At 43.3% G+C, this 17,724-nt stretch overlaps 1 protein-coding gene across 2 annotated transcripts in view; it reads right to left on the bottom strand.

The window, feature by feature from the left end:
• The window catches only part of ADAMTS2 (ADAM metallopeptidase with thrombospondin type 1 motif 2), a 185,730-nt gene that overhangs the window by 56,835 nt on the left and 111,171 nt on the right, over positions 1 to 17,724 (bottom strand). For both annotated transcript variants that reach the window (XM_075102790.1, XM_075102788.1), the window contains one exon: positions 925 to 1,127. In XM_075102790.1, coding sequence (XP_074958891.1) covers positions 925 to 1,127 — 203 coding nt within the window. The remainder of the gene's footprint in view (positions 1 to 924; positions 1,128 to 17,724) is intronic.

Genomic DNA, 17,724 nt, shown 5'->3' with positions numbered 1-17,724 from the left:
ACAAAATTGTTTTATAGAGAATAGGCTGCTGTTCCAGTTGAGAATGAGAAGGAACAAAGTCATGCCCAAATGAGTTGCTTATGAAGGGGGCTACCACTCACTTCCATTTTTTGGCCAGAAGAATAAAACATATTTTGATTTTGATCTTGATCATCTAGATAAGATTTTTCAAAACTTGATTCTTTTCCCATGAAATAGAGTCCTTGCTTACTGACTAGAGTACTAGAGGTCTGTCATGTCTGCTGCGCTGATATTTAGAAAGAAGAAATCGTTCTTTCAAATACAATATTCTCTAGTGCCTCCTTTCATCGCTACGACACTGTATAGTCTGTTGCACAGACTATGGTTCTGAAGATTAAATATTTCACTAAGATGTCAGTCACGGACTAAATACTAAATCAATTTAAGAAAGTTCAGTGAGATACTGCATAACATTTTACTGGAGGGTGAACAAGGAATAGGTAGGTGGCTTGGGACCTAAAGTGGCTGTTGAGGAATCAAAGAATTTAACTGAGTACTTTTGAAAGTGTATAAGCCCAGTGAAGTTTCTAATAGAACCTTATATGAAGACAGTTCTCCCAACCATGATTTTCAGCAGGGAGCTTAGGTTAAGGGAATATACAGCTAAAACATAATTACTTCCAAGAACCTGAGCCATTGCCCCTGTGCCCCCATTCACCAAAGCACATAAGCAGGACTTTGAACACTTTAAGAGTCCCACAGTCAGCTTCTTCCTTGGCCCATTTTCTTCTTTTCCTTCTCCCCTTTTGGCTTTTCTGAAAGTGGCCTGGATTTTCTTCCTAGAGTTACTTTATCTCCTGCCATGAGAAAAATCTATTGTGTCTTATTCAAATGGCTGAACCAACCTACATTCACTGTCCTTTCAGTGCCTTCCCACAGCGCAGTTAGCAGGGTTGTACTCACGATATTCATCAGGGTCAGCAGGTACTTCTGAACATGTTCTTTCCCATGGAATTGAACAACTGAGTCATCAACCCCTAGAAGGACTTCAATGTTGTAATCATCCTCCGTTGCATGCCTTCGATAGCGCTGCCTCGATCTATGCACCCGGTCTTCCATAAAGCTCAATGCACTGTTGAGACTGTCCAAATTAGTGAGGTTAGCCGCTGAAATCAAACAGAAAAACGAGTTATCAACCAAGAGAGGTTCAGGCTCAGGTCTGGTATAAATTTGAAGTAGCAGCATTTTTTATGTTCTGTGTGTTATATAACAGCATTAGTTTCACTTAATGTCAATTAAAAATGACCTAAATCAGAGAGAAATCTGACCCAAAAGGTTTTTACTTTGCAAAGTAAAAGCAATATATTCTACAAAGTAATATTGCATAATAAATACAAGGCCAAAAGGAGCGCAAGGCATACCAACGTCTTGATGAGAAGAATGGAGCTGTTTGCAGTGAAATACTTGCTGCTTAAAAGTACTTGTAACAAAGATATATCGTTCAGGGGTCTTGTGCTACCAAGGATACCCTCCATTTCAGAACAATTAAAGATAGACACCATGCTTCAAAATCTGATCTTCCTGCCCACTGAATCCTACTTCAGGGCAAGTGCAGTTGCCAATTTCACCTTTTTCTATCCAGGCAGGTAGTAACAAACCAACCCCTCCTGCTTCAGCACATTGACTCCTCTCCCAGATACACACAGGCAATTCAACAGTAGCGACATGGATCCTCTTTATCGTTACAACTCAGGAAGACATTTTAGATATGAAATTAATTCACTTATAGCTATGTTTGCAATTTTTTTAACAGCTTTTCATCCTTCATTCCCAATTTGCCATGTCATTTTGCATTATGGTATGTCAAAGACCAATCCATTGGGCACAACAGTAGCCAACTTTATTACTAACGATTTCTAATAGTCCCTGTGATATGAAAAGTGCGTTGTCTGACTGGACAGGATGCAGTTAATGTGGCAACTACCTACCAAAAATTAACATGAAAATATGGAATCTTGACATTTGACCCTATAGAGTGACAATGATTACCATTAATATCATTATTACCATTTGCATTACAAGAGCCCTGGAAGCCCTACCAAGAACCTCTTGATTTCAGAGAATGTCAAGAAACGAGTTTCTCAGAGAGGCGAAGAAAGGCAGCAAGCGTGCTCTGGATTGATTAAAGGCTCCCAGTGCTTAGTTCACAGAAACATAATAGGAAGCAAAGGGAGGAAGCTAAAGCCAACACCTTCAAAGCAGAAAGAAACAACTCTTGGAAATGTTACAAAAGTGGATTCTCCATCTTCATTTATTGAAGTTTTCACATCAAAACTGGCTGCTTGGGAAGGGATGAATGAGTCCCCAGGTCACTGGGCTCATTACAAGAACGTCTGTGCTGTTGCCTTAAGACCACTGCCTTGGGCTGCCATTTCAGCAGGTCCTGGGCAATGTGCAGCCTGAGCAGAGCCCCCCGCAGCTCCCCGCTGTCATGACAGCAACGTACTGACCTGTACAGCCTCCGGCTGCCAGGAGGGACGCACACCGGGCCTCCCTGGCCCACACTGCACCGCTCCCCGTGCTTCAGGCTGTGCCCTGTGTGGCGAGATCCTTGTCTTTGTGCCTCCTTGAAGAGGCCTCCAGTCAAAGGACAGCCCCCAAAAGACACATTTGCCTGAGCAGCTTCTTACCTTTTCTCCACCAAGCTTCAAGGACGTGCTTGCCATGAGACCCACAAGTGCAGGCCACCGCGCTGCACTGGCAGCACTCCCCTCACTCACCAGACAGACAGAGGGCTCCACGCAGTGGTTCTACATCCCCAGGGAGCCACAATGTCCTTCCCCTGGGAGGGCAGCATTTAATCAGTTAATAAGCACAACCACCATGTTCTCATTACAAGCCTCAAGGCTCCCAGCAGCTTCTGCTTCTGGGGCTGCAAGGATTTAAAATTAGCCTGATCAGAATCCATGATTCAGCATGAAAATTCACTCTTCATGCAGAGCCCAGCTGTCACTCTCAGGTTTACTGTGGAGGGGGAATGGGTCTGGCCTTGCAGCAATAGAGACAGCTCTTTATCACAGCTCAAAACCTGCCAAGCAGCCAGCTCCAGCCCTACCTCATGGTTTACTCCACCAGGAAAACTTCAGTGTTAATACTTGCTAGCACCCAGGAGTAATTTCCTAGCTATCACAGCGGTCTCAGGCGATTTGCTATGGGATTGTGGGGCAATCATACATTCATGATCTATAAGGCAGATCACAGTTACTGTAAAATTTGACCATAAATCTTAAAAGCTCTCTAGAAAAGTAAGACTAGGCTGGCAGGGGCTGCAGGTTGTGTAGTTTCTCTGCTGCTCACCAAAACCTACAGTAATGAGCAGCCAGGCCAAAGCTATCAGACCTGGTTTTGCAAAACAACGGTGCTGGGCAGATGGGGAGAGCTTGAACCCTGCGCTGTGGCTGCAGACAGGCAGCTCTGCTGGCTGGGGGTGCTGTTATTTCGGTGGGTGGTTGGCTGTCAAGGTATCTAGAGCTTTTGTACTTTAATTTCGTTCCCTTCTGTGTCAAAGTCAAGCTAACTCCTAGTGCGGTATCTTTATTCCTGCTGTGAGTAAATCAGCCAGAGGCAAAATGTGATCCTACCATCCTGAATTTACCATCCTGCAGTGAAAACTGCCTGTCCTCCCTCTCTGCTCCTTACTTCATCACTGTCACACTATAACCCTTACAGTCCTGCCAGCTCCTGAGGAAAGTTATCAGGCAGTTCCCTGAGAGTCATCTCACTGCCAGTGGGTGCCAACCAACTCCTTTAAATTTTGCTTGGAGCATAAAAATTCCCCACACCCACATTTACTTTCACCCCTTGAGTGTTACCCCCTCAAGACAACGTGCCCAGCAGGATCTGGTACCTCTGAGGCACCGACCCAATGTGCTTCCCAGCAGAAAGCAAGCTGCACCGGCTCCAGCTGGCGCTGGAATAATCCCAAGACCAGCAGCACAGCTCAAAACATTTACAACAGTAGCTGCAAGATTTTTGATTCATATCCCAACTTCCCACCAAGTGTCCTTTCCCGGGAGGCTCTCCTGGGACAGGGAGGGATGCCTCCACACATGGCCTGACCACACATCGCACGGACTCCTCCTCTGGTGCTGCTCTGCCTCTCAATCTCTTGCATTATGAATTCTTGGATTTGCTGGCCCATGCTGTGTTATTCCCATGTTGGATTTGCTCTTAAATCACAGTTACGTCCAAACCAAATTAATACCTGTATCTTACCAAAGAGGAAGTGAAACAAAGTTGCATCCTGTAGTAAATGAGAAATTTGTCATGCTTTGGCATCTCCACTTTCCTTAGTAACTTTGTTGTATCATTTTACTGCTAACAATGGTAGAAAAGCTCAAGAGAAAAACTTGAAGAACTAAATAAGGCACCAAACTCCTCCTTCCCATTTTCCATGTTACCTTCCCTCTGATCATCCCGGCACTTTGCACAATAACACCCCAGAAGTCATCTCAATCTGCACTGTGTTTTACTAAATCATCACAAGACCTCTCCATCTGATGTTCATCTTCAGCAACTTTTGCCAGATCAGTGCATCAGCCACTAATTATTGGTGCCAACTTTGTCCTCCATCTCCCAGGAGCAGACAGTTGGCATTCGCAGGGGCTAACAATAGCCTGTGTTGAAACCTTCTCTTTGGTCCCACTAGGAAAAATTCACATTTGTGAAAATTAACCACTGAGAGACAAGGTTGTATTCTTCTCTTGTGCTGCTAATCCAGAATAAATCAAAAGGAAGGCAGCACTGTAACACTTCACCCAAAAATCCCTCAAAACCCCTCTTTTTTCTAATGCCAGCTAAAAACTCAGTGATATTTCAGTAATTCTCTCCTAACACTGCAGACTATCTTCCAGTGAAGGAACAGAAAGTGCCCAAGTTGTTGATAGAAAGGAAACCTGTGCTTCTGGCTTAAGCCTAAAACCAGGCGGGAGGCAGCCTGGCTTGTGCTCCTGCCTCTGCCACAGACTTCCCCCGCGGTGCTGGGAGATGCAGAAGGCAGCCGAGAGCTGGGCAGCAAAACTGCCAAGGGAAAAAAGCGTGTGCACAATCCCGCTTGATGCTGCAGCCTGGGGGGGGTTTGGGTGCCCTCCATTTTTGTTTGCAGTTAATGCAGGCAAGCGATCCTTAACGCTCCTAGGCAGCAAAGTCCTCATTGTTTGCTGACTCAAGAACCAGACAATGTCCCCAGCTGTGACAGCCCCAACGATGCATTAATATATGTAGAGTACATTGAACCTGAAGAGGACAGGTCTTTATACCGCGCAGGTGCAAATTGCTTACAGCATTATACATCACACAAGATCCCTCTCCTCTGCTCCCTTCTCCTGCGCAATGTGCAATATCCCAATCTTTTACCTAAACTTTTCCACTTTTCAATCTGGTATTTTACTTTTTGTATCTGGGCTCTGCGTGAGCTTCCACATCTGCTGGGACTAGAGGTCTGACCACCCAGTACCATGGCAGCACCATGCAGCCTGCCTCCAACCCCCATCTCTAGGACAGGGAAAATTCACATTGACACAAACATCAGTTTTGCCTTTGCAGGTCTTCAGAAAAATTCTCCATCTGTGACAGTTTGGGATGTCTGACAACACCTTATTTTCCAGGAATTTTCTGCTTTGCTTATTAATCGTTGATATCATGTGCTTTACAGAAATCTAATTACATGACATCTCCTGATTCTGCCTCACCCATCATGGCAGGCAAAGCACAAACAGATGCTATGAGTTACTGAAGCATGAACATGCTGCCTGCTGCGAAAACTGCCTCTCCCTGTGGTTTCTGTCACTCCCTTTAGGACATCCACCAAAAGCACAGTTGCTGGCTTGTGATCCTGTTTTGTTTTTTCATGATCCCCTCCAAAAAGGCTCAAGGAAATATGGCTGCACCTACAGTTCTTAAAGAGCCCCTTATGAATCCACTGCGCTTTAACAGTACCAGCTTTAGGGTCCCCCAATCTCACAGCAGCATTATTGTCCTAAAAAAGCAGTTTCTAATTTTTACCTCATCTTTCTGTCAGGGGGAAGGGGACCTTCTGGCAAGCCCAGAGCAGAGACCAGGACAGGCAGCTGGGAGACTGAACTGCATGTCATGTTCACAGCCATCATCTGAGGCTTGTCAGCACAGCAACACACTGGAATTTCTTTTCAAACAGGAGTGTGCAGCATTCAGAACGGCCAGCCACCATTTCAAATGCAGCTTGTTTGCTTTTGCGGACACTTCATCTGTCATGGCAGGAGCAGACAAACACCTGAGCTGACTGCTGAGCACTTTCTCTGCAGCCTCATAAGGATCAGCACCTCTGACACACTGTTTTGCTGCTGATCTCCATTCCTGGGACACACTCCTGAAGGGACTCCTGGCTTTCCATTCCTTCATGTGGTTTGTTGCAAACCACCAGCTTTTCTGTTGTTTTTGGTTTTTTTTTCCTTTTAACCCCAGTGACTCAGACTGAACACCACTGAAGGCACAGCTGGAGCCCATTCTGTAGCGGTGGCAAGCATATATGCGTGTGCAGTGCTGCAATGGTGCAGAAGCACAGGGCACCCACCCCTGCTCAGCTGCACTGCAGCTGGTGGCAAGGCGACTCCGAGCCGGGCACTTGTGATCACAGCATAGGCGTGAGGCCATCCATCACTTGGTGCTGCAGACACAGGAGGAACAGGCTGTGTAGTAGGGAAGCAGAAGGAGGCAGGGTGGACTTGCTTTAGCTCTCAGCTTCCCACTGCTCAAGTACATCTGCACCTCTGGAAAAGTACCAAACGCCCTCGACAGCTTGACAAAGAACTGCTCTTTTGGGAATTGCACTTTAAATCACAAGTCATCTTTCTGTAATGCTCCCGGGCACTCGTATGCTGTAGGCTTCTGTCGTGTCAGTCCTCTGTGATCGACTGACTCCCCAGTTAGCCCCCAGTTACCCTGTTCATGTATTCTTCCAAAATCCTCATTTGTCTTCCATGGTAAATTGAAGCCCAACTCATGGAGGGTGAAGGCAACAATGAACAGTCAACAGATCTTGCTTTTTATCCCCTGGCAATTTTTTCTCCCATTTTTAAGTTCCTCAGTTTGGGGTTTTGTTATTTGTTCCAGTTGCAAACAATCGTGATGTGTTTTGTCCATTTGCTAATCAATAGTTTCTCTGATTTTTTTCTTTTCCCCAATGTTTTTCCTGCTGGTTTTACAGCCCTGCTCACCTTCGTCTTTGCTTTCTGTTTTGTTTTCCAAATGTCCTCTACTTGTCTTTCTTCTCCCCCTTAACCATCCTGCTCAGCCACACTGGTCTTTCATAATTTATAAATCCTTTTCCCATAGTACAGTCTACATTTGGACCCTTCTGCTATAGATCATTCATAAGAAAACTGGGTAAATCCAGCAAGGTGAATTAAAATGGAGGAGAGCTCCTGTGAGGTGAAAGCAAATTGAAAATGGTCTGAACAAGAGAAGCAAATCACACACAGTGCACTGGGTACATGATACAAAGTTAGCCCTGCTTAAAAGGCATCCCCAGGAGGACACTGCCTCAACACAGCTTTAATTTGGAGCTCAATTTTCATAGTATTCTTGTGATTTCTTGAATCACAGGTTAACACAGCAGCTTCTACTTGGTAAATCCTTAACCAAGAGCAATTACTGCAGGAGAACTCTCTTTGGGTGTGTGTTCAAATTCCTGCTCTTCCACTTTTTTATATAAACCAAAAGCAAGACCACACTAGTAGTCTAAAGACCAGACATGCACCAGGTGTCCTCACCAAGGTTACGAATCATTGTCCTGCCCTTATTTGCAAAGAAGCAGTAATTTAAAAGGAAACTTTTGGGCCGCATGCCTTGCTAACCATATGATCTCATTACGAGCTCCCTGCCTCTTAATTTACAGTAATGCCGCTTCTAGCCAAATCACATTTTAACGCAGAGCCTGCTCCACCTTTCATCTGTCCAGGGGAAGTTTGCCACGAGTATCAGGGTAAGCTGGGTTGGGCTCTCAAAAATAGTCTCAGACTCCAGCTGCAAAAAGGCCAGCAGATATCTGTACTCCTGCTGGAATGATCTGGTCGAGGCAGGAGCAGACAAACACCTGAGCTGACTGCTGAGCCCTTTCTCTGCAGCAGGGAGGACTTCAAAGTATTTAACAGTTTCAAATACTGTAAATTTGGGCCTTTATAAAGCAATTCTTGTAAACTTATCGGGACAGAACAATTGTCCCATATTTGCAGAATGAATGCACATTTTTGCAAACGCACAGGCTCAACCACCCTTCATTCCCTTTCTTTCCTGCCACCTACGCAACAGCACAGTGACTTTAAAACTCAGGACATGCTCAAGTACCTGCCTGAGTCAGAGTTATAAAGAATAATGAAGTTGAAACCTACCAAAGTGGCAAAATAGAGGAGAACTTTCAAAACTGAAAAAAATTTTGTCTTTTCCAAAGGATAAACCAATTAGCGCAGTGACAATGGCCAGGTGGACGCCATGGCAAACGGCCAGGTGAGAGGCACTAAGAATAACCACAGCTAGATGTTGCCAAGGAGATATTTTCTGGCATGTCACAACAAAGAGAAAAGGTATTACAATACTAAAAAGAAAAGTTGAAAACTAAATTGATCTCATCAGGGCCACAGTCACACAATGAATAACATAAAGATGAGAGATAATTGCACTGTTAAAAGATTAAGTGAGAGCGAGGTAATAGAATACCTTGGGCTAAAACTTTTTTTTTTTCCCAAAATGGTGAACATATTGTGCTACAATTTTAACTTTCATATTACGACATAATAGTCAAAAATTAAATGAAAGGAATGGCAAACCAGCCAGGTAAACCAATCTGTGTGACCTGGTTGAAGTGGAGCTTTCTGAGAACTGAACAGAAAGTTTTTCTAACAGCAAAATTTATCCTTTGGAAAATTTTCAGCTATCAACCTTACTAATGCAAACACAGGTTTCACAATTTAGCACCAAGTAACGAATAAGATGATTTTAACTCAGTGCTTAAAAGGGGGCAAAAAAAGCTACTCTGTAGAAAATTAATTTGTGGGCCAACTTCTAAGTTTCTCTGTCTGAATTGATTGCATCTGGGAAATGCTTATTTTGCAAGTATTTTGGCAAGTCATTGTAAACTAGCTTGTATTGCAAAGCCTGTGACTTGCCAAAGATGTTGCCTGATTTACCACATCCCACCAGTTTCCAGAGCCCACAGTTGGCCCAGGACAAGGCCTCCATCCCTTACGAGCCCTCAAGCACACATGTGCACCCATGCAAAGTGGGCTTGGCTTTACATGACTCGTGTAGAGCTACAAAGCCAGCTCAGTGCTCTTGATCTAATTAATTAATGCATGAGCTGCAAATGAAACCGCAGAGTTCAACCATGTCCCCACACAGGTGCTCGGTGTAGAGCCACGGCTCCATGAAGCTCTACAAGCCCCAGAGATCCCACCTGAAGTCCCAAACACAGAGCCTTCTTGCTTCCCTCTGAGCAAGGAATCAGGATCTGACCCAGAACTTACCTTCCCCAGCCAGGCTTTAACGAAGTGTTCATGGGCTATTTGGGTCCAAGTCTGCCACTGAGATACTCAAACGTCCAATCCATATTCCACGCATGATTAAATAACAGAAATTTAGCACATTAATTAAGCTGCCTAGCTGACCCCTGGCTTTGTAGGTGACATGTCTAACAATCCCACTTGCATTTTTAACAGAATGAAATGCCAAACCTTGGTACAGGACCTGAATAACAACAGGTTACTGGGGATGGCAGGGGTCTTTCCATAAGCTAACTATACCACAAGAAGGGCAAATTAAGTTTAATTACAGTCTAACAAACAAACATTAAAAACCACACAGGTAAAAAAAAAATCCTAGCCAGGAGAGTGACAAGACAGAGAAAAGACAAATACATACAATAACCATACATCAGTGGAAATACTGCTGAAAAATAATGGCTGAAGGAAATATGCATCTTTCCAATGTTTTTTAGCCATAACTACAGAACAACAAATCTTTGCCTTTTGGTAACATTTCAAAGTGGAATGATTCCATCCTGTTAAAAAGGGAGCTCTTTTGTCAGATATAAAGTCTCAAAAAGTTGTAAATAATCCAATTAAATGTTTTCAATGTCAAGTATAACGGACATAGTATAAATCTCATCAGTGTAAATAAATGACAGTGCAAACAGCCCCTGTTCTTCTATATAATCATAATGATCTTTTAATTACACAAAGTAAATGGACTGCTCATTTCACCTTGTGAAGAAAAGCATAGGAAGAAAGTTTCCAAATTCTAGGGTGAAAAATGTGTGTAATTTGAACTACATATAAGTTCAACCAACTTGTACATCTCAGAATATTACACCAGAAATCAGCAGTCAGTCAGGGGAAAAAAAAAAAGTTAATTTGAGTTCTACAAGAAGAAAACATAATCCAGGCAGTCTGAACTCAGGCAATGTGATGCACGATGCCTTGGCTACTTACACTGGCAGGATTTGAATCAGAGCAAGAAGGAGTTATAGTTTTACCTATGTTTTGAAAATATCCTTGTTGCTAAATCTGCTTGGACTTTCTGCAATAACCAAAACAGCTGCAAGTGATTAGAGACTGTAAGAAAGACAAAGCTAACTTGGAGAACACAGGAATTTCTTAAACTTCAAAATGACAGTAAAAAACTCTGAAAGAGAACCAGTCTCTGCTCCAGTGAAAGCGCACGAGGTTTATTCCCGAGGCATTTCAAAATCAAGGGCAAAGGCTTCTTTTGTCATTTGTACAAGAGCTCTGAATCTGTCAGGCCCTACAGAAGGCAAACTGCTAAACACTGCCCTTCCTATTGCAGTGTGTGGGTGGGAGCAGAGTCCCAAAGACAACAGCTGAGAAGAGATGCTTCCAAAATGCAGCACTTCTCATGAGCATGTACCAGGGATGGAGGGAGGGGGAAGGAAGGGAGGAAGGAAAGAAGCTGGATGGATGCATGGATACCAAAACCCTCTGGGGAAAAGGCAAATCAAGAGGCAGAAGTTGGAAAAACACAAATGCAAAAGAGGAAAGTAAAAATAAATCATGGTTGGACTTCCTGTTGCAGTTCCCTACTGCCCCTAGGAAGGTGAAGCCAGGACTTGCTCCCCGCTCCCGCTCCCCAGCCCTGAGAGCTGCAGCCTGTGCACAGCCCCCGAGCTCAGGGAGCACAGGGATGAGAGCCTAGGTTTGCAAGGCAATCCATCTCCCCAGCGCACACGGGCAGGGCTTTAATGTTTCTTTCTCAAGATAAATTTAGCATTAATATCTGTGGGCTTTGGAGGGATTAGAGGCAGGTCAACATGCAGTTGTTTAGTTTTCTGGCAGGTCCAAGATATTTTTCATTCCTTTTGGGTCAAATGGTCTTGAATACTGAAATTTGTTTAAAGTGAAAAAAACAAACAAAACATTTCTGATTTGTTCTGAAATCACATTTTACTCATTTCATATGAAATCAAGCACTTCGAGTCTCAGTTCAGAGAATTGTTTAAAAATATAAGATACTTCAAAGGAAAGAAGGGAAATAGTTTGTTTCAAACCCAGTGCCACGAAAAACTTCAACTTTTGGGGGTTTTTTCTTTCTTTATCTGTGTGAAGTTCAGTGAAAATTCAGTACCTTTTATCACCAATAAAAAATTTCACCCAACTCAATTGCAAGTGCCAGGACTAAAAAGAGTTTCCATTTGCCTCTTTCCACCATCTATCCCCCTTCCTCCAAAGGAACGATCATAATTTCAGGACCTCTGTATTTTTGTTGCGTTATTCAGGTATTATTGATAAGCAAGCTGTACTCAGCACTGACTTGTCCTTCAGACTGGCTTCCAGCCTAATCAAACTGAGGTCGTCTGTCTACTAAATGAGATGTCGCTGGTAGGATGTAATGCTCCTTGGCAGGTGATAGAGAACTCTCCTATAGGGACAAATCAGACGCACCGCACCTCAAAATCAAAGCCTTTCAAGAATTATGTAGCAAGGAATTTATCTCCTGAATTAAAGACAGTATCATCTTTTTCTGTGTAAATAAGGCTTAAAGTGGTCAGAAATTGCATTTGTATTCACTCTGCAGAGCCTTATAAAATTGCTTTAGTATTAATGACTACTCTGCTCTTACTACAGAGAATGAAATCAGACTTTGGAAAGCAAATGCACAATGTCCAGTAAGAAGGACTGGGAAGCCTTTTACAGATATGTATGTGCACACATATAAAGGTACACATATATACAGGTACCACACACATAATAATTGTCAAGATAAAAGAACTCCATATTTTAACAAGGTATAACGGTGGTTGGAGGGTTGGTGGACAACTGACTTGTTAGCTGACATTTCTATTAGAAATGTTTTTAAAAGGAGTCAAACTTATTGGGAAACTCAGAAAAAACAGCAAATTGAGATATTCAGTTTTTTCAAAATTAAATTCTCTTTAAATGGTGCTAACCCAAACTAATGCTAAAAAGGCTAGACAACTCAATGGCTGTTAGAGAAACAGTAGAAGCTGTTAAGGGTAAAACCAGACAGTTGCTCCAAAGCTTCAAGTAGTTTCTGCCTCCTGAACTGGAACAGCGTATAACGACCATTTAGCCTCTAGCCTGTTACTTTTGCAGAGTAAATGGGAAATGACAAAGCCAACACCAAAAAAAACCTCTCAAACTGCCTTACAATGCAGTTGCTAGCGTAATCAAAAAGTCAGCTGAGAGCTCTGCTCACATAAATTAACACATTCTGTCTAAAACTGGTAAAAATGGAGTCACTCAAGATCCAAGTTTCTGCAGTGAGTTATAGAATGGGCTAACCAAGCCGCTCCTAATTTGCTTGATTCTAAAAAGGCCTGTAATCAGTTAAACAATGACCATAGGAAGAAATGGAACAAATACAAAAAACTTCCACAAATCATTGGCTATAACACCATGGTTTATGTTTCATTTTAGAAACCAAAGGTAAAAAGCTATCCACAAGTATATCCATCTTCTTTATTCTTCCAAAACCCTAAATGTTTAGATAAAAATACTGATCATGCAAACAGTGAAAGTATTAATTATTAACACATACTGTGCTAACAGAAGGAATAACATGGTCCCCTCATCTGAAGTCAGAACAGACTCTATCCTCTTTCAGTTCTCGCTGAGCAAGAGAATATTACTCCTTCAGTTGTTCAAAGATAAATTCTTCATATTTTCCCATTACCTCAAAAAGAAGAGAAGTCTGCAAAAGCTAGACAGCAAAGCTAAACACCAACTGAACTCACTTTAAAGAAATAAAGTGACATCTTGTAGCATGGGGGAAGCAAGGCTGCAGGGAAAAGTAATATCTCTTGGTAGCTGAAGAAGGCACATTTTGGGTGTCAGGGTCTCTTCAACAGATTATTGTAGAGCTATCTGTCTCCTCAGCAACACGAGTACCACAAATACAGTCTCCTTCAGTCCACCTATAGTACCTGTCCACTCAGATCTGAGACCATAAATCAGTGCTGAAAAGTAATGTATTTAAAGTCAGACAAAACAGCATCTACTTGTCCGACAACAGTGCTATTCAATTATGCAATACGAAAAAGGCACGGAAGTACCACGGTCAATAAAGACTCCGCTTGGCTTTGGTGCCCTGGAAGCCCCCATGAGTCCCCAACAATGATTTTGGACTTGCAGGACTCTGCATGATCTTCTGCAGTGTGGGAGCTGGACATGTATGTATTGAAGCTGGCACTAACCAATATCCATCACTTTCTCACTAGTTTCAACCTTATTAGAAAAATGATATCAATAGCTGCTACTGTCCCACTGAGCTTCAAAGGAAAGCAGTGGGTTGGTGGTATCTAGGTGCTCTCGTTGCCTGGTTCACCAGCTTATCTTCATCTGAGCTCCAGGCTGCCTTTGGTGAAAAGTCTTCCACTTGACCTTTCCTATATTTCTCCTAGGATCAGAGAATTTTAATTTACTACTTTTTCACTCTTTCCCATCTATTTCTGGCTAATCTTCTCTAAAATTTCTGAAGCATTCAGAAACATTTCTTACATTCTGGTTTTAGTCCAAGGTGCCTTAGTCTGAAACACTGCAGTGCAGCTGGGCAACTCATATTTTGCTGAATAACTGGTTCACCAAAACCAAGTTTTGATTTTTTTTGAAATGATTTTCAAATTGAACCACAGGCTTTTTGAGGGGTAAAAAAAAAATAATGGAGCAAGGACTCATGTTTCTTTTCAGTGAACATATATTCCACAATATGAAAGTGCCCAACCAGCTCAGGCTATAGCAGAGAGGAGGAGAGGAGGACATGCAACCGTGCAAGCAGCTGGGTGTGTTTATCTTCCAACGATAGAAGCCAGCTCTAGCTTGTGAAGTTGCAAATGTTGCAAAGTTAGTCCATGCCATGAAGTATAACATGCATTAAAGGAGTTCGTTCACAGAAAGAGCCAACGGGCTGCACCTTGCCTAAGGACTGGAATCTGCGGGAGGGCGTTCGACACAACCAGGCAATATGAGGGAGATCCTCAACCCTCCAGCCCAAGAGTTTGTTTTTTCAGACACTGTCTAGCTTTTAGCTACTACCTACCTCTTGACCCAAAAGGCCATTTGAATGGGAGACTGTTATCCAAGTTATTCAAATGTTTCTCAGCCTTGCTGAAAAACCGATTCTGAGCAACCTGCTGTGGGGGGGGGAAAAACCCCACACCAAAAAAATACCACCACAATGAAAAGAAAAATCACAATACGGAAAGAATAGAAGCAAAGCAGCTAGCAAAGGGAAAAACCTTTCAAAGGTGAAACCACAAAGCAGGAGTGTCAAACTGCCATACGAAATCAGTGCAGCAGCCGTTGCACATCATATGAGTTTCAGCTACCTCTTCTGACCAAGCTGTAGCTGTGAGCTCCACACTGGGGTTTTTATGTTTGGGGGGCTGAATATTTTCAGACAATTCCACTAAAATTATGTTTAAAAAAACTTATCTGGAAAGCCAAGTAATGCTCTGGGAGACAAAAGAGAACATCAGTATTTGGATGACCTAAAGTATGAAGAAAGTCAGAGAAGAACAAAACGCCTGAAGCATTAACCTGCTAGGATTATTTCTTAACGTCACAAACTTCAGGTCCATTTGAAGTCTCGCAACAGAGAAACTAAGGCAACAGATTGAACTTCCGTGTGAAAAGATGAAATAAAAGATCCTATAGAGTACAGCATGTGGTCTTGCAGATATGTCCTGAATTCACCCAGGGAGACTGACGCCTGTTGCAGAAACCCTCTGTTGCCATTAGTCAAGGCAAAGAAAGGGTAAAAAATGTACTTTCTTGTCCAGCTGCATAGGCAGCTCCTCTCTCTTTGTTTCCCAGTCTTCCAGGCCTGGATCTAGCTCAATCCAGACATTACCTACAGTTATCTATCTTCTCAAGGCCAAAAACATGCCTCATGGATGTGAGCAATACCCTGCCCCACTGGTATCAGCAGCTTAACTTCAACAAATCCACATTTCCATCTTCTCCTTGCGACTCAGAATAACCTCCAGAAAACCAACACCCTTCCCCAAAGACAAGTGATGGCAAAACTCCAACAAATTCTGTAGATAACCATCTGGGCAAGGAAAGGGTCCACGCCAAAATGTGTTTGTGAGGGGGAAGAGGGTTGTTTGGATCTGGGGAGAAGAGTTGCTTTGTTTGGCAGATACACGTAGAATATGATGATGGAGCCAGAGGGCTTTGGGAAGAGACATTCAATGTGCTTCCAAGGGCTGGACCACAGATGGAAACAATGGTGAAGAACTGCAAGAGAAGAGGCAAAAAAGAGGCACTGATGGCATAAAAACATAGGGGTCTGAAAACACATATTTGGGAGGAAGAGGGGACTGAATAGAGAACCAAGTGACAAAGAAGCAAAGCCCAGCTCCTGGGGTAGGGGCTGCTGACCACTGGTGGTTTCACACACCCCTGTACAAGCAGCTTGTCTTTCACAGGCTCTGGGTAATGCAGGGTAGAGCTGACTGAACATCTGCTAGGGGTGAAAGCTTCCTCTACAAAACCTAGGCAGCTGGTGGATTGGCAGGTAATTGTAAAGGAAGGAGCAGCGTTAAAACCCTGCCCCTGAAGCTGGTGTCCAGGGCCGCTGGTCCTGCCACTGGCTGAAGCCTCACTGCTGCTCCCAACAGAGGTGAGCACAGCAGGAGCACCTCTGCAAAGGGGCAGGGTCACAGGTCTTGGAAGACTGACAAAAAATGCTGAGGAGGGACCACCACAACAGACAAGCATGGTGGCAATGATGAGGCTGTGAGGGCCAAATGAAGCCATTTCATGTATGCAGGCTTATCACAACCAGGCTGGCACCAGCGCAGCCTTTTTCCTACTCCTGCTTTCCTCATACACATTATCCTGGAATAATGTGCATGTACAGTCACACCAACTCACAGTTTATGGAGTTTGCTCAGATTTACTGCTCCCTGGGAAAGCAGGAAGCCAATACAGGAGTACAAGATCCCAGCTAGCATCCTCCACTTCTCAGCTCTTCCCCTTGGCACCTTGGAAGGAAAGGGAAAGAGGCCAGGAAGAGCCAGGCAGGGACTGAGCTTGTACCAGGGCAGCTACCACAGGGCTGCAGCCAGCCCACGTGTGCGCTGGGGTCTGTACTGCCTTTCCTCTGCACCATGATGCGTTGCTGCTGCTCAAGCTCATTCAAGATCTGCTTAGACCATAAATTCTGCAGGGCAGTGAGTGTCCACTGCTGTGCTGGCACCGTGTTATCATGAGGTGTTTTCAGTCATGGCTGGGCAGTCGGTATAACCATCATGTAAACAGCTGATAGCAAACAGCCTTTTTTTTTCCCCTGGAGCCAACTGCTTCCTCAAACTTCTGTAAATCTCTGCCTCCTAACATGAAGTTAGCACAGTTCTGTAATTATGGATGTAGCATAAGGAGCAGACAAGCTGAATTAGGCTTCCGATTGCATGTCTAATTTATGTACAACTGCAGCAATTACAGATGCAAATTAAATAACTGTGCAGAAAATGGGTTTTATTAGCCATAACTAAAACCCAATAAAACTCAGTAGTTCAAGCACATCTCTGCACTGAATGTGCCTCTTCAGAATGTCAATTAGAAATGTGAGAAACAACCGGGATTTCCTATTTCCTAATCTGAAAAGGAAGAAAAAATACAAACTGTCAGAGCACATGTCTGTCTTCTACAACAAAATGAACAGGAGCTCTAATCAGCAATTTCAGAGCAACACATTGTTTCACAGACAGCAGTTCTATGCAGCTTTTAAACACATTATTTATACTCAGTCTTTCATGCCTGACATGGCTGAGAAAAGTCTCATCTAATAAAACCACATGCTAAATGTAATTCAGCTTCAGAAGAGGCCTACTCTGACTGCCTGGCAGGTCAGGATTTAAAAGTTTAAACTCAAAGCTTAGGAACACTGTGCTTAACTTCACAGCCTTTCTGAGATTTGGGAAGTTGGGGGCTTCTTAGCATCATGTCAACTGGGTCTGGGGCTGCGAAAAGCCTCTCTGGATGTTTTAATGCTGAAACCACTCAAATCTTCTGTCATTCAGACTTAGCATGAGTGCTGCCATGTCTAAGGAGCCAGCGCTAACCTGTCAATTTGTTTAAAAGCAATAAAAAAATTGTTCCCATCAAATCAAGGTTAATCCTCCTGCATAGCTCTTATACAGTTCCCTGCTATGTGTGATTAAATCTACTCCATATATATATGTAGCACAAACAC

Source organism: Phalacrocorax aristotelis, chromosome 8 (assembly GCF_949628215.1).
Source record: "Phalacrocorax aristotelis chromosome 8, bGulAri2.1, whole genome shotgun sequence".
NCBI lineage: Eukaryota > Metazoa > Chordata > Aves > Suliformes > Phalacrocoracidae > Phalacrocorax > Phalacrocorax aristotelis.
The sequence above is the reverse complement of the archived record's forward strand: the minus strand, read 5'-3'. Positions and strand labels throughout refer to the sequence as shown.